The sequence below is a fragment of the Siniperca chuatsi genome, linkage group LG18 (genome assembly GCF_020085105.1).
Source record: "Siniperca chuatsi isolate FFG_IHB_CAS linkage group LG18, ASM2008510v1, whole genome shotgun sequence".
NCBI lineage: Eukaryota > Metazoa > Chordata > Actinopteri > Centrarchiformes > Sinipercidae > Siniperca > Siniperca chuatsi.
In genome coordinates, this window is record NC_058059.1 from 25994432 (window position 1) to 26021990 (window position 27559).

The following is a 27559-nucleotide window of genomic DNA, read 5'->3' on the forward strand; positions in this document are numbered from 1 at the left end:
CTCGTATCATCCAGACACAGTCATTCTGCCAACACATAGTGCTGTTGGTCAGCTGTCACTCAGGCTACAACACTGGTGCTTCACAATGGATGGACACAGAAACAAAAAAACTTTTACTGTCTTTTCATGTGATAATCTGAGAGATCTGTTACTGGATTGAATTGCTGCTGCACAACAATCACACATGTTGTCTACTGATTGATAGTCTTCAGTGCCTTTTTTGCTCATCTATTACTCAAAAACTGTTTATACTACATATACTGTATCGCTCATATATCAATACATGCTTAATTTTATGATGCTTCCTGTGCTTTAATAAAATTTAATGAGCTATTCCTGAAAAACATTATTTATTTAATGACACTTTTGGTATGCATCTCCTCCCACAGTTCTAATGCTACCAAGATGATTGATATGTCAAATTCTTCTCTAATTGATTCCTCTTATACTTAAGTTTTAAATACAATCCCATAGACACCAGCTTTATTTATTTCTCAGCCACTGCATGCAATACAAACTCCATATTTCAAAATACTCAGTATACTCACTGATTGACTGTACATAATCACAATATGATAAAGTTTACAGGTGATGAGTTATTATGAGTTATATAATTCATTAAAGTCTGGAGGTGCATTCAGTCCCATTGTATTTCTAACTCATCAACTGTATACACAGGGTGTGAGCCAGAGTGTGCCACTGTGACAATGTCCCCATAAAATCAAGAGCAGGATCAATGCTGTTAGCAGCTTTCTCATTTTTAGCAGCTCACATTGTAGGGTTTTGAGCATGAACTGCCTTTTTAAGATCATGCCACAGCATCTAAATAGGATTCAGGTCAGGACTTTGACTAGGCCACTCCAAAGTCTTCATATTGTTCTTCTTCAGCTATTCAGAGGTGGACTTGCTGGTGTGTTTTGGATCGTTGTCCTGCTGCAGAACCCAAGTTCGCTTCAGCTTGAGGTCTCCTTCAGGAGTTTTTGGTAGACAGCAGAATTCATGATTTCATTTATCACAGCAAGTCTTCCAGGTCCTGAAGCAGAAAAACAGCCCCAGACCATCACACTACCACCACCATATTTTACTGTTGGTACGATGTTCTTTTTCTGAAATGCGGTGTTACTTTTACGCCAGATGTAATGGGACACACACCTTCCAAAAAGTTCAACTTTTGTCTCGTCAGTTCACAGAGTATTTTCCCAAAAGTCTTGGGGATCATCAAGATGTTTTCTGGCAAAAATGAGATGAGCGTTAATGTTCTTTTTGCTCAGCAGTGGTTTTCGTCTTGGAACTCTGCCATGCAGGCCATTTTTGCCCAGTCTCTTTCTTTTGGTGGAATCATAAACACTGACCTTAACTGAGGCAAGTGAGGACTGCAGTTCTTTGGATGTTGTTGTGGGGTCTCTGAATGGCTGAAGAAAAACGAAATGAAGACTTTGGAGTGGCCTAGTCAAAGTCCTGACCTGAATCCTATTGAGATGCTGTGGCATGATCTTAAAAAGGCAGTTCATGCTCGAAAACCCTCCAATGTGGCTGAATTACAACAATTCTGCAAAGATGAGTTCAAGGTCAATGAGTTTTCATAGATCATATCAAAAAGCCATCCAACACCAATCAGCATCAGTGCTCATAGCAATCACATGTATTTCCTTCAGGAAACACTTCTCTAGTTGAATTTGGTTTATTGATTCTATTTTATTTATTCTATTAATTTTGTTGTTTCTTATTATGTCCATATTTATTTGCTGAATATGTTGAGTCACTATGGCTATCGCTACTCATGCTAACCCTGTAGAAATGTGAAATGCATCACTTCCTGTATACCAGAGACTTCTTCTCTTTAAAGACCAATCAAAGGCCAGCTGTTTAGAACAGTAAACGTAAAAAGCTTTCATAGCTGTAAGTTTAGCAACAACAGAGAGTTATTTATTAGTCATTTATCTCTATTAAAGTACTCCTCTGCTCCTGTGTCCCTGGCCTGAATGAAGACTGGGCTGCAGCAGGAAAGACAGTTCACAGCCCACTGCTTTTTCCTGACTACCTGCTTCCTAGCAGTTGTAGCTCCACTGTTGGTCATTATCAGGCCCATCAGAGCAGACTGTGTGCATGAACAGAGAAGACAGAGACTGGAGAGTGGTCACAGGCTGGGGCATGTACTCCTTTTTGAAGCACAGGAAGGATAAGACACGGAATTGCATGAGGTACAAAAGCCATTACAAGGAGTACCAAGAATTTCTCTTTGTTAAAACACACATACAGGAAGAATCATAACAAAGAAAAGAAGGATCATGGTTCTGGTTTTACGCTCTGCTGCATCTGAATGTGCTCTGAGACATATTTCAACTTTGCATGAAGGCACTTAAATGAGTATTATAATATTTCCTTTAGGAATTTGAATTGGCAGTGATGTTGTTATTGCACTGTAGAGCCTCTTAGTTTCTTTGTTGTTTTTTCAAATATGATGTTGGATTTTGAGTAATAAGGGATTTTGTGTGAATGATATTCTCCAGAATAAAGACTAGAGCCAGACTTGCACTAACTTCTTGCTTGTGTCTACAATTCTCCAGTCATCCCTACTCCACAATATTAAAAAAAACAAACTTCCACTTTCTGATTAGAATACAGCTCATTTGAAGATACAAGAGTGACATTAAACCATCTGAAAATTTCCCTGTAAAAGCTTTTGGAAGTACAAAAAAGGCACAAGTCAACATGAGCTTCTCTTCCCACCAAGTAGTTTCCCCCCAAATGTCTCAAAGGATAATCACCCCGCCCATCTGACCTCTCTGAGACAAAGGGCAGATTTTTTAATTCATGGATAAAAACATCCTACATCATGAGTTTGTGAGCATCTCATGCAATTAAAAACAAATATGATGAGTCACTAAATATTTGTTGAAAGTGTTTCTCAGGTGTTATGTAACCAGTAATTACTATGACAACATAACAAACTGTATCCAAACTCGTCCACCTCTGCTTTTTGGCAAATTGTCTGAATGGACAGTCTCTGCCTGGTTTCACAGATAAACATCTCATCTTACAGAGTCTATGTAAGGATCATCTTAAAGGCAGGAAATAACAGACTGAAAATACCCAATTCAAGCTGGGGAACTATGTCTTTCTGTTCCTATTAAGTCCAGGATTATATGAGTCTGAATGAGGCTAGGAAGATCAAAAACACCTTTTGTTCATCTTTTAAAGTCTTTGCTGAACCAGAAGAAAAACAAACAGGAAAAAACTTAAGGTAAGCACCTCTCTTTCCTGTAGCTTCCCTCAGTAAGTACAGGTCAAGATCCACATGCAGCTGCTGACATGTGTGGCTGGTCAGCTCCCCCATTCTCCTCCACAGAGGGAGTCCTGGGCTGGCTTGAGGAGAGCAGCATAAAAAAGGGGGACTGTGGGGCTGAGAGATGGTGGGGGGCTACGGGGGACAAGGGTTTAGGTAGGGGGACTGAGAGCCTCCAGCCAATGCCTCCATGATCTCCCTATTGTCAAGGGGAGGGGAAAGGGGCGTGGTTCACAGCTTAATTACTTCAAGCAACAATAAGTCGCTTACTTGTAATCGCAGGAAGACAGAGGGAGGTCAAGTCTCTGGGAGGAAGAGAAACAGATTCTGTCTGGGGAACAGGCGTCAGCTCTCAGTTTAGGACTCATCAAAGGTGGAAAAATCCTCTGTAGATGAATGACGTTACAGCAGGAAAACTTTGGCTGTTTGTTGCTGCTGCTTGAATGGACACTTAGGAAAATGTTCCAGCTGCGATAACGTCTCTGCAGAGAAGATTTTTTTAACAGTCCCTTATGGTCCTCACGGAGAATTGATTCTTACAGCGGGTAAAGCAAAAAATATGAAGTTCCACTGACAAAATAATGGACAAACACAGAGGAAATATGGAATGACTGACTGGAGAGGACTTGGAGTCAAACTTGCCAGAAAGGCAAGGGATATAAGGAAACAGAGACAAGTGGTGAGTGGGGCAATTATCTGACCTGACATTTTCATTGAATATGCAACACACTGAAAACTAATTGTGCTCTGTGCCCACTGCACCATCATTCACAAAGTGTTTTACCCTCAACACACAGTTTCCCTTCCCTTTGCTCCCCTTTAAGTTGCTTTAAGGATGTTAAAATACACTTTATCCACTCTGACAGTATGGTATATCAGAGGAGGCTGGTCCATAGAGGCAGAGGAGGTTACTCTATTTTTGAGAGCCAAGAGGGAGATCAAAATATGAGTAATTGGTTGAAATAAACCATTTCCAAATCTCAGTTTAATGAGGATGTTGCTAGTGCTACATTTGCAAGTGCTTATGTTAACCAGCCACCTGCTCTGGATCAGGTATTTACCAATGGTGTTGTGATAATTACTTAAAGCATTTTGTCAAGGATAATTGCCAGCTGTTAACTTATATGTACATTTAATTTATCTTAGAAACCACACAACTTGCCTTGGTGAACCTGTACTTCTGATAATGCTTCATTGGGAATAAAATATTGGAATTGGAAGTAGGCTTTGTTTGTCTAATTGGAAATCAGGCCAGTTAGATTAAACCAGCAAGTGGTCATCATCAGTCACCACACCTTCCTTCACAGGTGTTGAACACTGGCCTGCTTTTTGTTACATCACATATCTCAAATATTCTATCTTCTGCATTAGACCTGTATGGTTAATCTGGAAACAACAGGATTGAATAAAATTGTGTCGTTTTTAAGAAATTTTGTAAGCCAATGTTTTACTGCTTAATTTTTCGTTGAACATAAGAAAGTAGAGATAAGTAGCCAACTAGTGCAAAATAACATGACACTGTGGGTAGCCACTGGTATATATTCTGTATTATGTATTAAGGCCAATTTAAACCATCTTGTCAAAAGTTATACAGTGACTAAATGTCCCACTGATCATTCACTTTACTCATCAAATTAAGTTGCTTGGGAACATTGTTATCTTATTAGTATTCTTCCCAGCATGCATATAATTTAGGTAAAAAGCTTTCTTTTTTCTAATTTGAAGACATGACTAGGCTTGTTCTGTGTTTTTTTATACATATGATTCATTAACAATGCAAACCATGATGAAAATCCATTTCAGCCACTCCTTTGAATAATCTGAAATTACGATTAGCTGACTCAACAAGTTCTACTTTGGAACAACTAAAGATAGAAGATAGATTTATTGATCATTTTACAACACAGGGTTGTATAACGAGATGTTTTGTAGTTCCCTTTATGCTACTCAAAATAAATGATATACAGTAGATCAATGAATAAATATTCATTCAGAGAAATTAAAACTATTACTACATGATGGAGAGATGAGGATGAATTTAGTAGTCTCACATCCTGAGGGAAGAAACTGCTCTGTAGTCTGGTGGTACGACAGCGGATACTTCTGTATCTCTTTCCAGATGGCAGCAGGGTGAACAGGCTGTGGCTGGGGTGGGTATTGTCTTTTAGTATCCTTTGGGCTCTGTGCAGGCACCTCACCGAGATCACTGATGCTCGGTAGGTTGGTACCAATGATCTTCTGAGTGGTTTTAATCACCCGCTGCAGAGCCCTCCGGTTCTGGGCCGTGCACATCCCATGCCAGTTTGTGATGTTTCCAGTCAGGATGCTTTCTATAGCTCCTCTGTAAAAGTTAATAAGAACTTAAGAAGGCAAAATGCCCGTGCCTTCTTAATTTTCCTTAAGAAATGCAGCCGTTTCTGAGCTTTCTTGACGGGGGTGGAGATGTGAGAGGACCATGTCAGGTTCACTGTGATGCTGATTCTCAGGAACCTAAAACTATCCACCTCAGCTCCACTGATGTAGACAGGGGTGTGTGTCTTTGCCCCCTTTTTCCTAAAATCAACGATCAGCTCCTTGGTTTTGCTGACGTTGAGCAGTAGGCTGTTCTCTGTGCACCAATCTGCAAGACTGTTGATTTCTTCCTGATATGAACTCTCATTGTTGTTTGTAATCCGGCCGATGATGGCACTGTCATCTGCACAACAGAGTTCACAACTGAGTTGTCTCCATGTCGGGGGCTGCAATCATGGGTGTAGAGCACGTGTAGGTCCCCATTTTGTTTTTATTAACTACTGAACCATCAAGTAGCATGTTGAGGCAGAGCAGGAAGATATAAGTCAGAGACAAATGAAGAGACAGCTCTCCTGCTACATTGCATTCAGCTTCAGCTAGACACAGAGACTGAAATGAACTGCAATAATCTGACCAGTTACTTCAGTTCTTTAAGTTGTTCATTAGTCAGCCAACACTTAAGCCAAATCTGCTGAATGAGGAAAGCCAGGTGTCTCTTTCCTCTCTCTCCCCCTGTGGTTCAAAGAGCTCCACAGGCCTGTCATGCCTTCGTGTCGGTGCAGACGAGTCGCAGCGACCGGCAACTGTTAATGCTGTGTGTGCATGTGTGTGGGTGAGAATGAATGAGCACCAGAAACAGAAACAATGACAAAAATAGAAAGAGAGAAGCGGGAGATGAGGAGGGATAAAGCATGCATGACAAATTAATATATCACTTTTGTTGCTGCTGAATGATTCTGACGTCTACCACAAAGGGCTGTGTTTGTTCTGCGGGTCGTATTTGTGTCTGCTGTCCTGCTGCTTTTATAAGTTTGCCTGACAGATGGTGATCTGGGTCTGGACTGATTTTATGGGGTCCACGCTGCATTTCCCTGTGGCCAGAGATCTGACAGATGCCCTGACACACTATAGCTATGGACAAGCTTCACTATCATCTCTACAGTGACCTGCAGTTTCTGTGTGTGTATGTGTATGTATGAACAGACACAGAGGTTTGCGAGGCTTGTTGGCTGTTGAGGTGTGTAGCCATGTAATGACCATTGATAAACACGTGCACACACACACACATACATTTGCCAGTGAATAATGGTAAATATGTGTGCTTGAGCCCACTTTGACGTTAGCTTCACTTACAAGTTCACTTTCAGCATTTGAGTATAGACAGAGAAGGGAGAAAAAAATTTAGATAAAAGTGTGTCTCCTGATAGTCCATGCTGATGAGCATGGAACTGATGTTGTTATTTCACACTATGTTCTGAGCAGCTACAGTAGATTACTGACCCGCTGCTACAGGAGGTGTGATAATTGTCTCTTGAGTGCCCCAACATTATGAAAGTGCAATACTGAGTACCCCTTTAATACTGATGTATATAAAGTATAGGTACACTGATACATTTTTAGATCTGATACACATCACAAATTTAATGCTGGAATCAGCTAATCCTGACAGACCACTGATTCGTTCCTGCTGTTAAAGTTTTTTAAAGAAAGTTCCACTTCTGCCTCATGTCTTTGTGCTTTTCTTTGCATAAGTTGGTGAACTCACTACTCCAAAGTAAAAACATGTTCATTTCGGACACTTGGTAAAACTGCCAAACAGCAACCTACTACTAATCCTACTGGTTTTGCGACACTATGTCCCACCTTTGCTGCATCTCAAGATCCCATAAGAGAGTGACTCAGAATCAGTATTTAATGTGGCTTGGCCAGGTTTAGCTGATACCCAAAGATCAGTTTAATAGGGTCAATAGCAGCACTGATTCTGATCTGGTATATCAGGATGAGATGCAGTCTGGCAAAAATGGCTGCTAAAATATGATTATAATAATCCTGCAAACAGTGATGACTGGCCAAAAGAGGGCGCACATGCGGCACCCCACCAGCCACAATGCTAAATTCAGAGTCGCAGGCTTAATAAATTATTAGATTTAGAAAATATTTGTAATGAGCAAACAGATTTAATGATTATAAGTAAATGGGTGTAAGAAGGGCGCACAAGGGCCCTAAAACCAGTAAAACAGACCTCACATAGGGGAGGCTGTCCCTGTTTGTATTTCTCGTTCTATCAATAATTGTAGCTCATCATTAGAGAAGCAGAGACTTTTAGCCACTCTGTTCCACTCTTTTAAGAAATAAAGTATTAAACTAGGTCTAATATTTGTGAACATTAATAAAACTTAGCCCTTTCAGATGGCAGTGTTTTTGGGAGCTCTGATAGATGGCCTCATAGTTCATTCTCAGCTAACGGAAAATAGGAGGATGAAATAATTTTCCAGGACAACACAAGATTTTCCAGGACATTTAACTTTTTCTCTCATTTTCCATGTGTTTTCCATGACTGGAAAATCGGTCAACGGTTTTCCAGGATGTGTGTCCCAGAAAAGATTCTGTGCGCAAATCCATAGACACTCTCATGATTTCAATATTATGAAACATTCTCCAGTCTGCAGTGATCAATCAGTGGAACATGCAATATTGTTATGCGAGCTACATGAAGGATTTTCAGGAAGGCAGAGCTTAGAAATTAAATGGAAAAAGACTTAGGAACAATTTCCAGATTCTACTACAGCTGGCCTATAAAACATTACCACCACATGCATTTACAACACTGCAGCTCAACATAGGCATTATGAAAATAATACAAGCCCAGTCTCTTAGATGCATCAGAACACAGAGAGGCTTGGATTAGCTTCAATGTAGTTTATACCTCCTACAATAATTTCTTTCAGGAGTAAAAGCTTCTTGTCATGTTCATCCAGTTTCCATTTCCACAACTTTATACTGTAAATGTCATACAGGATGAATGTTAAATGGTAGACGGAATACTGCCCAACCAGGCCTTAGAAACAGAATTATTTTGAAGCCAGACTCAAAACAAGTTCTGTGGCTGTCTAAGGGGCCGTTCAGATGTGGCGTCTAAAATTGCATGGAAACCACTTAAGCTGCTTAGGAGGTTGTGCTATGGTCGCGCCTGCCGTTACTAAGCAACCGATCCAAATCACAGTTAGTCTGAATGATTTATATCAGTCGCTCTTCCATCTTCAATTACTTCAGTTAGGCTGACCTTTTAGCCGGATGTTGTGACGTCCTTGGACGGAGGGTGAAGCAAGTCATGTGAAGCCGATTGGTTAATTCTTGTCACAAGACCTGCGGCAGATTGTAGCCTCAACCATTCAGGCCAAATCATGGCAAGAGCAAAAATAATGAGGCCTTATGCCAGAAATATGAACACACAAAATAAATGTATTACTGCTCACATGTTGAACTCACGTATGGTCCACTTGTGTGAATGATGAATTTGACTTACAGTCTTTCAGCTTGAGAAAACCCTCAGCTAGACATTTACAGACCCTGTTGTATTGTGGGGAAATGGATTAAGTCCACTAACAGTGACTGAACTGGCCTGGCTGAGGCAGGAGTTGGCAGAACATGTTATGATGTATTAACTACCATCTCCAACAACTGACGATAACACTGATATTATCAGGGAAGATTCCCCTTTGTGTTTTGTGTTACAACATTCCATTGCTGTGATAGCATTTTTTATCCCAAGACCAAGAGACTCCTCATCAAAACACTGTGCGCTATTATACAAGTTTTAAGACAAGACTGGAAACAGAGAACAAATTTGCTTGAGCAAGCTTCTTAGTCATATATTTACAGTATTGGTTCAAGTCACGGCCAATACATTTTACTTTGTGGGAGTCTATTGTTCTTATCTCTAATAGTTTACAAAACAAAATTTCAACTGGATTTTGAAACACGTACATGCAACAAAAGCAGTTTTGTAGCTGTGTATTTGGACTTACATGTGTATATATAAAGCATATAAGGTGACAAATTAAAAGGAGTTTTCCTGAAATGAAAAGGAAAAACCTTAAGAAATGAGTGGAGAAACATAACAAATGAAGATGCTTTTGGAGTGACCATAATCAAAACACCAAATGAGGGAATCTTTTAGAAGAATGCTATTCATCCCTCCAGTAAGAGTTCCACGTACTTGGGGAATCGGTGACAAGGAGCACTAAAGCTGTCCTAGAGGCTAAAGGCCGGGTTATGCTAGAAAAGAACTAGTTCGTATGACATGTTGTCTGATCACGTCGGAAGGCAACAGTGTTTAGTTGTTCCTAACGGCCACGCTGGAAAATCAGTGTATTGTTGTTAGGGCCCTGACAGGGAGCAATGAGGCAAAACACAGCACAGACAGACAGAAGTTAAAGGTAATTGCAGAGAAAGTTAGATAATTATTATTTGCTTTTTAAGTACATTTTTTTCCTCGTGGCCCTGTACTAGTCCATGGCCCAAAGGTTGGGAAGCATCTCTGCAAAACTGTTAATCATGCTGTAGTTGGCAATAGTGAATATTGTAGGAAAACAAATGGAAAACACTGACAGTGAATCTTTGCAGATACCTTCACTATTTTTCCATCACAGAATGTTGATAATGTAATCTGGCTGCATTATTGTTACACTAAAATGTATTAACAGATGCATATTAGTGCATAATATTTTTTTTAGAAGACTGGGTTGTTTGTGATAGCAGGATGGTCACTTGTAAAATCCAGGAAAATTATTTGAATGAAAAGTAGTTCAAGAGGTGTGAATGAATTCTACCACTACACTGGTTGGTCATGGGACATAAAGCTGCAGTTATCAATGTTATTTAAATTAACAATGGATCAAATGACTATGTATAATGTAAAGGTGTCGCTCAGAATGACAAACCTACAGAGAATTATCACCAACTCTCCTCAACTCTATGGGGCATTTTATCCTCTTTTAGGTCATTGTTTTGGTTTTGGTGGCCCAAAAAATCTGTTCTCATCAGCCATATTTCCAGCAGCAGCAGGCAGCTGTTTTCAGTGAAAAAGCTCTAAAAACCCACTGTACACTACCTGGTCAGAACCAAACAGCAGACAGACACAGTTAGAGACTAGATGGTGAACATAGTGGAGGATTTAGCAGCTAACGAGTTAGTAGAGACTAAACCAGAGCTAAAAGAAGAGTGAATACTGGACTTACATTCACAAACACCACTCTCAATAAATGATAATGTTGCTCTGTGTCTGCTAGATGTTTGCCAAGTCAACTTTGTGTTTTTAGCTTGTTCTGCTACCCCTAAGTGGCCAAAAATAAATAAAATAAATGCAGCTTTAAGCACCTGAAGATTGTGAGCAGGCACATTAGTAATGCCATATGCAAAATGCAATATTTGGGATGACAACCACGTAACTGTAAGAAATATGCAATATGCTAGTATTACTTCAGTGAATGATTTGACATTGATACTGATAATTCCTTCCCCCTCTGTTCCAGAAATCATCTTGGTTCAGGTGCTATCACTGTGCTATGATTCTCCCTGTGGTCATTTTGTTGGTGCTCCTGTTGCTCTCTGGACCCAAGTGCTCTCTCCAGGGAGACACTCAGGAAATTGGGAACATTGATGAGATCCTGGAGAGAGAGTTTATCTACGCGCCAAAACGGCAAAAACGTGCCGTGGTTGACCACAGCGCTTCCCAAACAGACAAATGTTCTTACACCTTTATTGTCCCTCAGCAGAAATACAACGGGGCCATCTGTGTAAATTCCAAAGAGCCCGAAGCCCTGCTGGAGAACCGGGTCAATAAGCAGGAGCTGGAGCTGCTCAACAGTGAGCTACAGAAGCAGCAACGACAGATTGAAGCGCTGCAGCAGTTGGTAGAGGTAGATGGGGGTGTGGTCAATGAAGTCAAGCTACTGCGCAAAGAGAGCCGCAACATGAACTCCCGAGTTACACAGCTCTACATGCAGCTGCTGCATGAGATTATCCGCAAACGAGACAATGCTCTGGAGGTGTCACAGCTGGAGACCCGCATGCTCAACCATACAAACGAGATGGGGAGACTAGCTGCACGCTACCGCGACCTGGAACATAAGTACCAGCATCTGTCAGCCCTTGCAACCAACCAGAGTGCTCTGATGGTGCAGCTTGAGGAGAACTGTAAGAGGGGAGGATACTTGTACGGTGTGGTGCAGGAGAGGAGCCGTCCTGTCCGCCCACAGCCTCCTGTGATCCCTCAGCCTCCTCTGCAGATGCCTGCAGTGTCCCCTGGAGGCTACAGACCCTACCATCCACCTACCTACAACCGCCACACCAACAACCCCATGACTAATGAGATACAGAGTGACCAGAACTCCAAAGCATTACCACCTCCACTGCCCACAATGCCAAGTGCTACATACAGCTTCACAAATGAGCCCTCTGGTAAGTAGACTACCTCACTGACACTTTCGTGACTTCCTCTGAGGTGTATTACTGTAGCGGCGCAGGTCACACATTGTCCAATACCTCATAAAGCTGGGGGAAACGTTTGTTCTATAGTGATACACCTCATGAAGAACATGCATGCAAAAGATCACAGAGACATTTTTGATAGATTCCTGCAGCTGCAACTGATGTCAAAGTCCCCATAATATCCCTATAATAAGTCTTCAGTAACTCATCGTGTGTCTGTGGTCTGTGGACAGTTTACAACAATGCCTGCTTAGATTAAACCTGAATATCTTGCAGCGTCAACTGCATTGATGTTATCATATCCACATCAGAATGATGCATATTTTTATCTAATGGTCACAAGGAGACAGTATGGCTTTTGTTGAAAATCACAAAGGAGAAAATGTTGAAATAATTACACCGATTGTAAATTTGCACGTGTGTCACAAATTAAAATTGCGAAAAGGTTTTTAAATCATTTAATTTGATTTGAGGTCATGGTTTGTTTGACAGACCTTTCTAAAGATTACAATACATTACAATTCTTTTCACATTTTTAAGAGGTCGCAGTCTGACTCATCTTAGTACAGTAACAGTTAAGCCAAGCAGACAAGGATTAAGGATTAAGCCCGTCAATTGACCCTTAACAGCATGAGCATAAAAGTTGCAGGTTAAAATGAGCTGTGTGAGTCCCAAAGGCACAGAGTCTGCCCAGCTTTAGTCTTTGGTCTGCCTTCAGGAAACCTTGGGGATTCTGTATAAAGCAGCACAGAGTGAAAATTTTGTCTTTAGTGCAAGAAAATTCTGAAGACATAAACATAATGGCACATTGTGTTGAAGCACCTGAGAAGAAAGACTAAAGCATAGTTTTAACTCTTGAGACCCATTTTGTCAGCATAACTCCACAGGGCACCTTTAAGTAATGTTTACATTGAGTGTTACTCACCAAAAGTCACTGTGTGTATCCTTGAGGTCTAACAAATGTGTTGAATGCATTTCCGTCCTCATAAAACATTTGCAAAGCAGATTTTCTTAAAAATTTAATTGTCATTCATGTTTACTAGCTTGCAGTCTTCTTCTTTCCTGCCTTTGCTGGCACATTGCAGCATATCTTGGCTTGTTACTGCCACCTGTAGATCAGTGGAATAGTGTGAAACATTGGCAGGAATGTGTCTAGTTTCACCCTTGTGCATGACACAAACAAAACAGGGACCCACTCATAGAAAAACTGCTCCATAGTGCTACTAGAAGTCAATAACTCCACGGGACACCCTTAGCTAAACTGAAAAGTTACCCAGCTTTGTGAAAAGCTGTCAGCGGGTAGCTGCATCACCCGGTAGCTGCATCACCCAGACAGAAACACAAATCCGACTTTTCATGCGAGGTAGCATTTGTTTTAGAAAATGGAAGCTTCATAAAGGGTCAATTTCAGAGTGGTATTTGAGTTGGACATAAATGAGTTAAGTTACTAACCCAGTTTAATATATATCCACAGTTTGGGATTCCCTACCCTTAGTAAATGGAGGCTAAATACGTCCCTGTTAAACATGCCTACTTTTCAGGCTGAGCTAAAAAACGAGTTTACTCTGTTTCTGGAATTTAAGGATAAGGAAGACATCTCCTTGATAATACTGTGGTTGGCAGCTAAGGTAGTGTTGAGTGGGAAAATAATAGTTTTTTCCTCTCATGGCACTAGCAATAGATACTGAGAAAGCGTCTCATTGCCCTTTTTGTTCAAAACATTGGCTCTCACATATTACTACCAAGATTAAAGCTGCATTATTATTTAGGTGGCCTGTGGGTGGTATAAAATACCTGTGCACCATCATACCACGACTTGGTCAAGTTATATGAAATGAATTACGGCAAATTATTAGATATTCATGGATCTTAATAGGTGGATGTTGCTGCCTCTCACTTTAGGTAGAATGGAATGTGTCAGAATGAACACGGTGCCTAGGTGGCTATTTCTCTTCCAAACTCTGCCCATCTTGCCACCAAAAAACATGTTCACACATCGCTTAATCTCCAGTTTTAGGCGCCCACGGGTACAAGGTCTTGAAGCTACCAAAAAACCTAGGTGGTTGGGAGATCCCCAACCCCAGGCATTACTTGTGGGCCTGCCAGTTGAGGGCATTGATAATTTGGGTTACAGATAAAACAGAGACAAGAAGGTTAGAGATTGAGAAATCAGCCTGCACAACAATTCCTTTGTCAGAAGTGGTATTCACTGACGATAAATCCCAGAAGGAGGCCTTAGGCAGATGGTCAAAAACAACTATCACGGTATGGAGAGAGGTACAGCAGACTTATGGTCTTCGTCAAGTCTGTCAAGTACTGTCAGTTTGAGAAGGTTTACCCCCTTAAAATTAGACTCTGGATATAAAAGATGGCAAATATATAATCTTACATTCATCCATCCAGTTTATAAAGGAGCAAGAACTAAAGACGTTTGAACAGCTAAGAAATTAATTTAAATTGCCTAGATCAGATTTCTTCAGATATCTGCAAATTAGAAGTTCCCTAATGAAACACCCAAATTGGAACATTCTCAGGAAATCATACTCCCTCATTGAACAATATTTGGTTAGAATTCAAAAGGGGCAGGACACAAAAATGCAGACTACAAAATGATATAGAGCATTATCTAATATGACAAAAATATGAAACAAAAATGGGGAAAAGAGCTAGTGATAGACATTAGTGAAGAAATGTGGGAAAAATCTTTTCAGGAACTCAAAGTTACAAACTCAAACATATGGAGGCATATAGCTATTAGATTCTTTCGGAACCCCACACTGTATCCAGAATGAACCCCAGGAAAACAGGCGAATGCTGGAGAAATTGCACAGAGAGGATTACAAATCATACACATATATTCTGGATATTTGAATTACTTGATCAAACATTTGGTTCCAGGCTCCCTAGAGACCAAGTGTTAGTCATACTTGATGAATAATATATATGAATAGACCTGAGATACAGAGATGTAGGGGTAGGATACGAGGGGTGGTGGAAGGTAATTGGTGGACAGGCAGGAGAGCAGGCTGGACTGGGAGAACGGGAATTATCACTGGCACTGGAGCATAACACAAACTGACTGTATACTGACAGGACAAACGAATGCCAGAGGTCAGTGTTGGGAATTAAAATGGTTTAAAGGGGCACCAAATTGTGTAGGTGCAATCAGTTAAATTTGGGTATCAGAATTATCAAAGATAATAATGAATAATTACTTTAATTAATAAAGTTATTTGGGGACAAGCATTAAAGAAAGGAAAATGATAGCCAATTAATTCATTTTGTCTCATAAAATATACTAAACTATCAATATGGAACTCTGATTAATAATTAAATAAATAACTATAACCAAAATTACCATCAATAGCTACTAAAAGTTGAAGAGTTCAACATAGAAGAGGTTGGCATTATTCACTCTTGTGCAACGTTAAAGAAACCAGCATGTATATCCACAAGCATTCATTAAAAAGATAATAAAAGCAAAAAGATTCAAGATTTCCTCTATTGTCATTCCTTCATGTATTTGCATACATAAAAAAAACAAATGCTGTTCCCCAAAGTGCCAGTTGTTAGTAAAAACAAAATCAATCATAAAAACAGTAACAATAGATACACAATAAAATAAATGAGAAAGTATGGCTAAGAAATATCAGTTAAAAAGAGCTCATCATACTGGTGTATGTAAAGTGCAATTGTGCAGTCAAGTAAGTTTACTTGTCTGGTGTCTGTAGTGCATGACAGTTCCGTTATTTGGTTTCAGGTGACAGTGCTGTTATGGGGGTAAGAGGGTGTGTCGGTGTGTTGTGGGCATATTAGTGGGAGGGGGCACAGTCCGTTGAGTCTGACAGCTTGTGAGAAAAAGCTGTTCAGCATCCTGCTGAACCTTGCACATAAGCTCCCGTACCTCCTACCTGAAGGCAGGAGGGAAAACAGACCATGAGATGGTTGATGAGGGTTTCTGATCGTCTTTGTGGCTCTGCTGGTGTAACGCTGATTGTAAATCGGTGGTGAATGGTGAAGCGCTTTGAGTAGTCAGAAAGACTAGAAAGGCGCTATATAAGTACATGTACCTTTTACCAAATCTCCCCCAAGGAAGGTAGAGGGGCTCTGTATGCAAACTGTCGAGGATCTATGTTTACCGGCAGGTGAGCCTTGATGTGCTTCATGACCAATCGCTCGAAGCATTTTCACTATAGGTGTGAGCTACAGGGCGGTAATCATTCATACTAGCTGGATTTGACTTCTTAGGGACCGGGATGATGGTGGCACTTTTGAGGCATGTAGGCACAACTGCCTGACTGAGTAAGGTGTTAAGGATGTCTGTAAAAACATCTTTCAGTTGTTCTGCACAATCGTTCACAACGTGCACAGGGATGTTAGCAGCTTTGCGTGGGTTGACGCTGGTGAAGGCCATCTTTACTGCAGCTGTGGAAGCATCTGTGCCCGGTTGTTATTAGTTGCCTCAAAACATGCATAGAAGTTATTAAGTTTGTTAATTTTATAGACCAAGTGATTAACCAATTAATAGAGAATATAAATGGAAGATTAATCAATAACTAAAATAATTTGTTACAGTCCTAAATTGATCGAGGATGTATCATCTTAGGAACAAAACAGTAGCATTTACAGTGAGGAGGGAAGAAATGGGCAGTGAATGTTATCAAACAACAAAACTCATATTTTCAAGATGGATGTTTCTTGAAATAACTGAGACCTGTTTTACTTTTAATGCCAAATTTACCAGAAGACATTTACAATCAACATTTGGTTGTCAAAAAAATCTAAGTATAGTATAAAATGCTTGACGACAGGGAATACGGTACTGAGGTGATTTACAGCGGCTCTGACCAGGACTCTGACTCCGAGGACGACAAAAACATAGATTCAGGAGAGGTGTGAAGTGGGAGAGGAGCAGGATACTGGGAGGTCGGGCATCAGTCAGCGCCCACCTCTGGAGGCCTTAGTGGGGGTTACAGTGGGTTCAGTCCTGGGGTGCCAGGAGCCAAACCAGACAAGAAAACCACCTCGGTAGTGTATTCCCTGTATTTGCTTTTGTCAAACTGGCCTCTGTTGGTCTCGGAGGCTGTGTTCTGTCCTGGTCTGGCTGTGTTCACTGGGAGGCTGCTGAGCCCAGTTCTGTTGCTCGCTCACCCGGCTCCGGTTCTGGTGCCCATCCCAACGCCGCTACCCGGCAGCGTTCCTCACTGGGCCCCCCCACGCCCCATGCCTGAGAACCTCCTCCCAGCAGTCCAAAGCTCCTGTGCTAGCGGTGTAAACAACACCAACACTCCACCGGTGCTCTGAGCTCCCAATCTGCGCACAGTCAGCTAATATGACCGCTAGCTGTATAGCTAACTGAGGTAACTAGCTAACGGAGTTAACAGCAGTTAGCGGTTACTTTAGCAACAAGTAAAGTTATCTGTCCATCATGAAACTCCGTAAATCACCAAGAGTTGAGGCAAAGCAGCCAGACGGTGGCGTCTATCGTTTATCCAACCTAAAACTTGTCTCATTTGTGGTTTGATAACCAGTAAATTCATCAAATTCAGCGCCCCATGTTGCTATTTTCCATGTTACTGTAGCTGTCATGGGAGGGTGCCAGTCGTTTGTTGGCATTAGTGGACACCTTTTCTAAGCTAACATTAGCTATTGTTGCACATTGTTGATGCTGTAGGGGAGCTGAAGAGAGGCAAGGCACTCGGGAGCACGCATAAACGTCACATCTTTTAGATTTTCACGTAAGAAAAGTACCCAGTCCTTTACATAGAAATCAGTCTACAGGCTGTTATAGAAAGTCGGGGAAGGTCTCATTTTTTAAATTACGTTACAATCCGTTCACACATTGCCAATAAAAAATTATTAATACATGTAAAAAAAAAAACCCTCCACACTACCTTTAAGTGCCTGTTTACGTTGTTTTGTAAATTTAGTCTAAACGCTAGACACTTTCTTCCTGCTTCGACTGTGATTGCGTATTTATAGTTTCAATACACAAATATTTAAAAATCATTTTAAAAAAATGATTTGTGAGGTGTCTACATTAGAAGAAATTGCTGTCCTATTGTGGTCACTCATTCACGCTGACACACTGAGGACAAGGGCTGGGGGGCAATAAACAAATGTAGAAAAGAAATAAAAATGTAAAACCAAATAGGACAGATTTTTGGACTATCCATGTGAACATATCCCTGTAATAAGCTCTGATGTTTTGGTCATCGCAATTACAAAAAAATAAAGCCAACTGTTTGCTAGTTTTCCAGGCTTTTCCAGATATAAAATATAAACCCTGATTATCAGAAAAGATGTGAAAACTGGCAGTGTGGTCTTAGGTGTATACCAGTCTATATCCTCACCCTGGCCTTTGCCTATGCACACACTTTGCCATGCTCTAGTGTTTATACTTCATACACCCACACCCACTCTTTTCTTGTTGTACTGTAGTATTACAGTAATGCTGCAAAACACAAAGCTTTCTAGAACTCAAAGGTGGACAAATGAAACCAGTAACCACTGTACATATGGTATGATGAGATTTGAAAAAAATACAGTATAGCCATTTAAATGTGTTGTCTGTGTGTCTCCATGTGATGTGATGTTCTATGGTTACCAAGAAATACAGTGCATTTTTGGTTATGGTAATATTTACAGCTGCCAGCTATAATAATATTCTAGCAAAGACTGGAAAGCATTTGTCACATTTGGCACACACAGCACATGGTCAACAGTGACTTCACTTTTCCAGGAGCCCTCTGTCCATATGTTTTAATATTCTATTTGATGTTGCAGTGTCTGTTACTTGTACAAGTTGTTTATTGTTTATTATAATATAATTCTAATAATTATGACGATAGCATGTAAAAATGAATGCCAGTCATGAAAGCCTTTGTAGATCAATATACAGTATACAGCTTTGTTAGTTAGCGTTCGGTCTCTCCTGCAGGTCCTTTCAAAGACTGTCTAGAGACTCTGGAGGGCAGATACACCACCAGTGGCATGTACCTCCTGAAACCAGACAACGGCAACCGACTCATGCAGGTTTGGTGTGACCAGACACATGACCCTGGTGGTTGGACTGTCATTCAGAGACGTCAGGATGGCTCCGTCAACTTCTTTAGGAACTGGGAGACGTACAAGGTAATAATGAGGATGGGAGCTTAGAATCATAAGGTTCTATTAGCCTTCTAGATAGTTCTGAGATATCGGGCTGCAAAGATGTCAGCATCCATTGCATTAAATGGAGATGGGATGTGTGTGCTCAGAATCATTATTTTAAACAAGACTTAGAGTTTACAGCCATGCTAGCAGCTTCGTGAGGCAGTATGTAGGCACAGTGGTGGTTTGAGCTAAATGCTAATGTCAGCATGCTAACATGCACACAATACACAAGACAATACTAACATACTGATGTTAAGCTGGTATAATGTTTACCATGTTCGTCATCTTAGTTTAGCGTGTTAGCATGCTAATTTGCAACTAGCACTAAACACAAAGCACAGCTGAGGCTGATGGGAATAGCATTAGTTTACCAAGTATTTGGTCATAAACAAAAGTATTAAATTGAATTTTTTTTTTACCATCATGGCGTAAGATTAAAAGTCAGAGGATCACCAAAGTTATTTCAATTCATCCTGCGAGGGACATGAATATCTGTATCAAATTTCATTCAGTCCATCCAACTGTTCTCAGACATTTCACTCAAAACCACAAATATCAACCTCTGGGAACCATGATTGTCTGTGACAAAATTAAGTGCCAATTCATCAAGATATTCCACAGGATAAGTAGAAGTAAAAACTTTGACCTGCTGGTGGCGCTGGATGAAAAATCAGGAGATTACCAAAGTCGAGAGGATTCATCCTCTGGGCACCTTAGATATCTGTACCAAATTTCAATCTCTCCAATAGTTTCACAAACTAAAAACCAAAAATGTGAACCTTGTGGTGGTGCTAGAGGAAACATCAGGAGATCACTAAAGTCAGTAGGATTCATCCTGTGGGAACCATGAATGTCTGTAGAAGATTTTATGGAAATCTGTTTAATAGTTATTGAAATATTTCAATCTGGACCAAAGTGGTAGACCGACCAACTGTGTTTAGAGGAATAATAAATAATATAATAATAAAAAGAACACTGTCATGCAAGGTCATGCAAATTCTATATTTCGCATTAATGAAAAACTGAGATGGAACACAAGAGAAAATGTAACAAATTAAGAAACTACCCTCCCTCATCATCTTCCTAGGCAGGAGCAATGCGTTCCTCTTTGCCTGTCTGTGGCACCGTAGCGTTCAGCGTTGATAGGCTGGACTTTTTCCCATAGACAGCTTTAAAACTGTGGATAATTTTTTTTTGAGAGTCACAACCCCTGTGAAATAACATTTGGAAAGTCTAGAAGAGCTGCATGATTAAATAATTTTATCCCCATTCAAGTTAGTGGAGGGCTAAACCGATAGTTAGCCGATCCGGGTAATTTTAAACCAGGAAGTCCAACCTCAGTCCAACTGAGCAACTTTCATAGGAATGAACATATATAAATCTATGCTACAGAAAGAGAGAGAGGTGGCTGCCTCAGAGCCAAAATAGCGCATTTTAAATATTTTTTTTTAAACCAATTCCAATGATTTATAAAAATGCTGAATAGTGATGCACTAATATTTCACCAGTCAACTTAAGATACAGTCCTTGGTTTTCTTACAGTGATTAATAATACCCCTATATTAACTCTGTAAACTAACTGAACAACATGACCAGAAAATAATTTTTGAAAGCATGCACTTCTGTTGATCCACAGACATTACATCAGTTATGACATAGTTTCCTGCACATGGAGTAAAACAAGTTAATGGTCATGTACTTCATGTCATGTAAAAAAGTCCACAGTCTAAGACTAAGAGGTTAATAAGTGTCCATGGAGTCAGTCCAGGGCTGTTCAATGTACATGTGATTCTGGACAACCCGATTAAACAACGTGGTATATTAATAATGACTGAAAAAATTCTAAATAAAGAATAAAAAAGAGGAATATCAGAAATAATGACAATAAATCAATTAACAAAAATGTGAATAAAGTAATAAATAGGGGTAAAAGAAATGAATAGGGAAACCAAAGGATAAAAACATAAATCTGTGAATATAACATCACCACAAATAAAGACCAGATTAAAACTGCACATTATAAACAAGTTATAGAACTGAATTTTAATCAATCTAAGGTATACAGATTTCCAGTGAAGTGTAGCAAATAATGGGATAACATTATTTTTGTTAATAGATAACTTCTTGCCACAGCATTGTCAATTAGCTGTAATTCTTCTATAAATCTAGTTGAGTAATCAAATCAAAAGACAATTACATCAATTTAAAAGGCTAGTAATAAAGGTTGTCTATAAGCATTTAAAGATCTTTATGAGGTCAAACTTTACCTGTGTTCCCAAGTAAACAATTTGTTTTAAACACCTTGTTAAAATGATCCAAATTTAGGTTAGAATCTAAAATCAATCCAAGACAAGAAACCAATATGTATATTGTGTATCATCTGCATAACAGTGTTAACTGACACTGTGATGTCTGATGATGTTACCAAGAGGGAACATGTATATAGAAAATAGAATAGTGAAAGAAATCTTCTTTCAAGAATTCCATAGTCAATACCAAACATCTCCGGGCACATATGCTGACAAATACTGTCTTTCAGTCAAATATGAGCTTGAGGGACTCACCGATATAGATCTATCAATTAAAATGTTGTGATGGATTATGTCAAATGCTGATATAAGGATAGTATAAAGATATCCACTTATTGTAAATTGCAGGTCATTTACCAGTTTAGATGTAGTTCAATAATTAGATTGGAACTCTTCTAATATGCTATTGTTGTTCAGACAATTCTTAAGACATAGCTTTTTAGATTAATTGAAAACCATCATTGTAGATGTACTAATAAGACCAATACCCTGTTGACACCATCCAAATAATGAAAGCTGCATGTCAGTAGCACATTAGCAACAGCTGCAGTCCTCCGTCAGTGCCACACTTGATGCATTCAGCCACAGAATTGCTAGAAGTGTTTAAGAGCTCACAGTCCAAAACACAATGAATGTAGTTAAATCTATGTGGATAAGTTGGAAGAAAATAGACTTGAAGCATAAAAATATGTTTTGGGTCACAGCTATGTGAGTGAAGCATCGGCCAGTGTAGACAGCTATATTGATTCAAACTGAAGTTTATCTGGTTGATAGATGAGTGTTTTATGGACGACCTCCTGTGTAGACAGCCTTTAAGTATTTCAGGGGTTTTGTGGTTGCCACCTTGCAGGCTGACTAGTCTTGAATGGGTGTAGCCAAAGTCCACTCCACTTGCAGACAAGCCTCTGTTCCACTTGCATCTGTTGCACATCGTTTACTTTGTGATACATGTGGAAATCCTTGTCATATAAAGCATTGAGCAACTAGAGCTCCTGTGAGGTTTTGGGTTGAGGTTAAGAGTCATTTGAGGTAGTCTAGTACTTATGGTACTGTGGTGGTTGGTTGTGCATCCTCCTTTGTGAAAAACAACACTAACACTTGGCAGTGCCAGCTGGCCAATTCAGAATTACCGTGACAGTAGCTATGGGCAGAGGAGGGTTTTGGTAACATAGACACTGTCCTAAACAGTAACATTATGAAATACTAGTGTCACTTCATAAAAAAATTGAATTTTTATAAACAGGAATATGAAATAAAGTTAAGTGAATGAAATAATTAAACTGCCAATTAGCTCCCACAGCTGAAATCTATCTTTAACAAAACAAACTGTTTGGCCTCATTGTTTAATATGTGAGTAATCGTAAGGAAAACTCAAGAAAATAAAATCTATGAGATCACAACAGCAGAGCTGAAATCAATTCAAATGAACTAAACATGCTCTCAGTGTTGCAGCCAGTGCAGCGATCCAAGGACTTCATAACCATGCTGTTTCCCAGTTACTACCGGTGGAACCCGACGTTACGTAAATACGGGCGCACAGGGTGAAACATTTGGTTGCCAAAGATTAACATACTGTGGCCTAAAGTGAGGACATCCCAATCTGGATACTCAGTACACAACAGAGTACTTCCAAGTTGTCCCCCAACCCAATCATTCCCCATCCCACCCTCAATGAGTCAACAAGGCACTTAAAGCCAATTACATGCTCACATTTGGCAGGGACAAGGACTCCCTCCTGATTGAATCCATGTGTCATGTAACTGAAGCCAGGGATTCAAACACAGTGAACTCTGGTGGAAAGGATCTTAAACATGTCCTGCCATTATGCCACTGCTCTTGGCCTCTCACGCTGACCTCATACCAGTTTTTTGCAGATGCTTGGAAAACATGGGTGGTTTGTTGCTGAAGTCCACGGCTGTATACAAGCAGAGAAAAAACAGCTTCTTTCTTGTAAATTTTAAAATAAGTGAATCGCTTTGGCATTTCCTGTTAAATCATGTGTTAGGAACGGAAGGAATGTGTTATTCCTGACTAACTTAATGTCTTTCTCCTTTTTCAGCAAGGGTTTGGAAACATTGATGGTGAATACTGGTTAGGCCTAGAGAACATCTACTGGCTGACCAACCAGGCCACCTACAAGCTGCTGGTGACCCTGGAAGACTGGACCGGACGCAAAACCTTTGCAGAGTACGCCAGCTTCCGTGTCGAGTCTGAGGCCAACTTCTATACGCTGCGAGTGGGCCGATACCATGGCAATGCTGGAGACTCTCTTACCTGGCACAATGGCAAGCGGTTTACCACACTAGACAGAGACCATGATGTCTACACAGGTGAGTGGAATGCAGTGCAACAGAAGGCCATCATAACTGTTGGTGGGCTTTCACATGCAAAAACTTCTAACATTTTGGTATTCAATACATCGCACACAGTCTCCACAGTAGTTCCACCCACATATTATACTGTATATCTCATTGAATGAGAGTGAGTACATCATAACTGGCTGTATTCAGGGTTGAGTCATGTACCCACAATCGCGAGTTGATACAGACATTGCTCTGTGATAGACTGGTGTGAGCTGCCTCTCTTCTACCTCGAAATTCATATCAGTTTAACATACAATCACAAGCAAAAACACCTGTTGTAGTTTCTTTGTCTTTTGCAGTTCTGTTTTTGAAAAATAATACTCATTAGCCTATATATATTGTTGTTTATTGTGCAGAACAAAAATGGTTGTCTCTACTTTTAGAAGATCACAGCAGCAATTAAGCAAATTGAATTTGACCATCAATAAACCAGCTCACCCATATTCAATGTTTAAACGCCCACGTTCTGCTCTTCCTCTGTGACTGAAGACACACATGCACAAAGTAAACATTTGGATGCATTCAGAGATTCAGATTTGGCAAGCCACCTGGGTAATATCTGGCTAATTTCAATGATCTGAACGTGTTGCCCATAAATCAACTAAGCCCACATGCACGTCTGAATATGGATAACCTCTGTTCCTTGACTTATTAAAACCCAATTGGCTGGCTTAAGTCGGCAACTCGGCAAACGCCCCAATATTATAAATCTTGTATTGGAAAATATGATTCAAACTGCAATATTAAACCTCTCTACTCGACACAGTTAGTGTATTGTCATTCAGAATGCATTCACAAAAAACTTGAGTGGAGAAGATGAGAGTGTCCTGCCTGTGTTGATGCCTGATTAGAGAAAACAAAACAGTAATAGTAGTGAGCTCAACTACACTACAGTCTCGTACAGCAATGACAGCTCCCACATGGACAGGAGCATGATTTGCACAAGCATGTACACATCAATTGTTGCAGATAGTGCACATACACACACATTCGCGGGGGGTTAGCCGCACGAAGCATGATGAGATCTTTACTGTTCTGGACCTAATGAATACACACAAAAATTCCAATTATGCAGGAATTTGATGAATACAGCAGGGTAGTCCATTGTTGGGCTCACTGATGATGATCAATCCCAACCCTAACCCCTGAACCAGCAGAAGACAAGATTACCTGTATACCAGTTGGTCTGATTTGATTCCTCGTGTTTCCAGGTAACTGTGCTCACTACCAGAAGGGAGGATGGTGGTATAATGCCTGTGCTCATTCCAACCTGAACGGCGTGTGGTACCGTGGTGGGCATTACCGCAGCCGTTACCAGGATGGTGTCTACTGGGCCGAGTTTAGAGGAGGAGCTTATTCTCTGAAGAAAGTGACCATGATGATACGACCCAACGCAAACACCTTCCATTAACACTTCAGTCATTCAGAACTGAACAAATTTTACTGGACAAACATTTCCACTAAAGGGATTCCATTTCTCCTTGATTTAAACTACAGCTGTCTTTGCTTTTTTTGGTTGCTTTATATTCATAATGTAGCTTCAAATTGCAAAGGCTCATGCAGTATCTCAATAGGATACATATACAGATTTATTTTATTCCTCCCAGAGGTTTTACACATCTTGTTTGGGCTCATAAAGCAAGATTGCACATAAATCAACAAAAGCACACACAAACATACATTAAATGGCTCTAATATCTTATCTGTGTCTCTCTGAGACTGTGTCTGAATTTCTTTGTCTGTTATGTATAGAATAAAATCCCCATTGTGTTAATTATATATAAATGCAAAAAATATAACAAAGGAATTTATATTCAGAGATCAAAACTGACTGCTGGCAATAAACTGGTACTTTAGATTATTATTGGTGCTTATAATACATATATATTATGTATGTACAGTATATTTTGGGATCGATTCTACAGGAGAGAAATCTGGTTATTTATTTTGATACAATTTTCTAGAAGATTTCAGTAAATCTGATCTGATTTTTTGGATTGGACAGTAATGAGTAAAACAATGGATTTAAATATTTCTAACCACTTAGTATGTGAACAAAGTATTTCAAGTTCAAATCGTCAAACAAAGTTCAACAGGTCAAATTTTCTTGGATCTAAATAACAGGACTGGACTATACAGCTACCTGTAACACTAAACACATTTTGCATGATTCTTGAACTAAATTGCATATGTGGATTGTAATCATGCTATAATGTTTGATAGGTCTTTATAGTGAGATAAATGAGATATGAAGTCTTTGCTTCCAATAATGGTGCAGAAACAGCTCCTTTGAGATGATCGATACATCCTGATCAACCATTGATGGGACCACTGTTTTTGAATGATTGTGATGGTTTTGGTACTGAAAATTTAAGCCTTCAAATATAGACAGAATTTACAAAAACATTTACCTGAAAGAATAACAATAAAATGTGCACATACAATTTCATTGCAGATTTTCTAGGTAAAAGCAACTACAGTACACTTAAACATAAACTAAACAGTCCAACTCAGTTTTTGCCTCTACCCACCAAAGGTTTCCTGGTCTGTTGAAAAGATCAGTCACTGTATTAGTGTGAAGATACAGTATGTACCAGGTACTCTGTGTATATATATGCTGTTTCGTTAAGATTATTTTTATAGTCTCTATGTTATCAATCTTGCAATAAACTATGTACAGTTCTGCTTGTGTTTCCAGTGATTTAATTTCATTCAGCTTTCAAGATTCATTTCATATCTGAGACACTAAGAAACTCCTCCAGCCTCTTCCTTCCTTCTCAGCAGCTTCAACCATGCCATCCCTACCAGCCAAAATCAAAGGGCTTTTGCCGTTCACACATCTGGACTACAATCACAGATTCAATTAAGAGAGATGAGAGCGTACTCTGATATCATGAGTCCAGAAAACCAATTAAAATTAAACAGTAATACCAGTAAGATAAAAAGCAAGACATGAAAATAGAGTAACGCATAACTCAATGAGTGAGAATGAAAGAGCAGAGTCACTTTACACTTGCAACTAGTAATAAATGCAAATGTTCTATTTCCCCCCCGTTTCTTTTTACTGACCTTTGACTGAAAATTATGCTGACCTGACATGCTAGAAGGGGTATAATGTTTCATCTGTGGCACAAGGAAATCTAATGAGAGGTATGTGAATCTATTCTGGGGTTGGTTTTTGAAAGTGCTATTCTGAGGTAGGGCTGCAACTAACAATAATTTTCATTGTCAATTAATCTGTGTGTGAAAAATGTTGATCCGCGTTTCCCAAAGCCCAAGGTGACGTCCTCAAATGTCTTGTTTTGTCCACAACCCAAAGATATTCAGTTTACTGTCATAGAGGACTAAAGAAACCAGAAAATATTCACTGGAAGCTGGAATCAGAGAATTTTGACTTGTTTGATTTATCGATTGTCAAAATTGTTGGCGATTCATTTAATCGACAACTAATCAGTTAATTGTTGCAGCTCTATTCTGAGGTCATGCTGAGCATTTAGTCTGTTTCTGTATTTGTTTTCAGGTATGCTACAATAGAAAACCCAGATTCACACAAGTATGTGTTGCCAAACTGGATCTACACATCTACAGCTTTCCCAGCCAAGCAGGAGAACTCCACCTGAGCAATCCAAAACTGTGAGACATCTTACTGCCATTGTTGACCT

The 27559-nt window shown here is 39.8% G+C and overlaps 2 protein-coding genes across 5 annotated transcripts in view; one reads left to right on the forward strand and one right to left on the reverse strand.

Moving 5' to 3' along the window:
- LOC122865451 (ras-specific guanine nucleotide-releasing factor RalGPS1-like) overlaps positions 1-27559 on the reverse strand; it is a 156410-nt gene that overhangs the window by 57900 nt on the left and 70951 nt on the right. The window lies entirely within an intron of this gene.
- On the forward strand, positions 3525-26582 carry LOC122865452 (angiopoietin-related protein 2-like). The gene is made up of 5 exons (XM_044173886.1): positions 3525-3965; positions 11113-12040; positions 19011-19204; positions 23594-23864; positions 25109-26582. Exons 1-5 carry the CDS (start codon positions 3894-3896, stop codon positions 25306-25308), a joined length of 1665 nt encoding a protein of 554 aa, XP_044029821.1. The 5' UTR covers positions 3525-3893; the 3' UTR covers positions 25309-26582.

What these genes read in the sequence shown, in the direction of transcription:
- LOC122865452 (XM_044173886.1), top strand. Translation starts at nt 3,894, where the DNA reads ATGACTGACTGGAGAGGACTTGGAGTCAAACTTGCCAGAAAGGCAAGG. An exon ending in TAAGGAAACAGAGACAAGTG is followed by an intron (nt 3,966 to 11,112) that starts GTGAGTGGGGCA and finishes CCTCTGTTCCAG; the next exon opens with AAATCATCTTGGTTCAGGTG. An exon ending in AGACCATGATGTCTACACAG is followed by an intron (nt 23,865 to 25,108) that starts GTGAGTGGAATG and finishes TCGTGTTTCCAG; the next exon opens with GTAACTGTGCTCACTACCAG.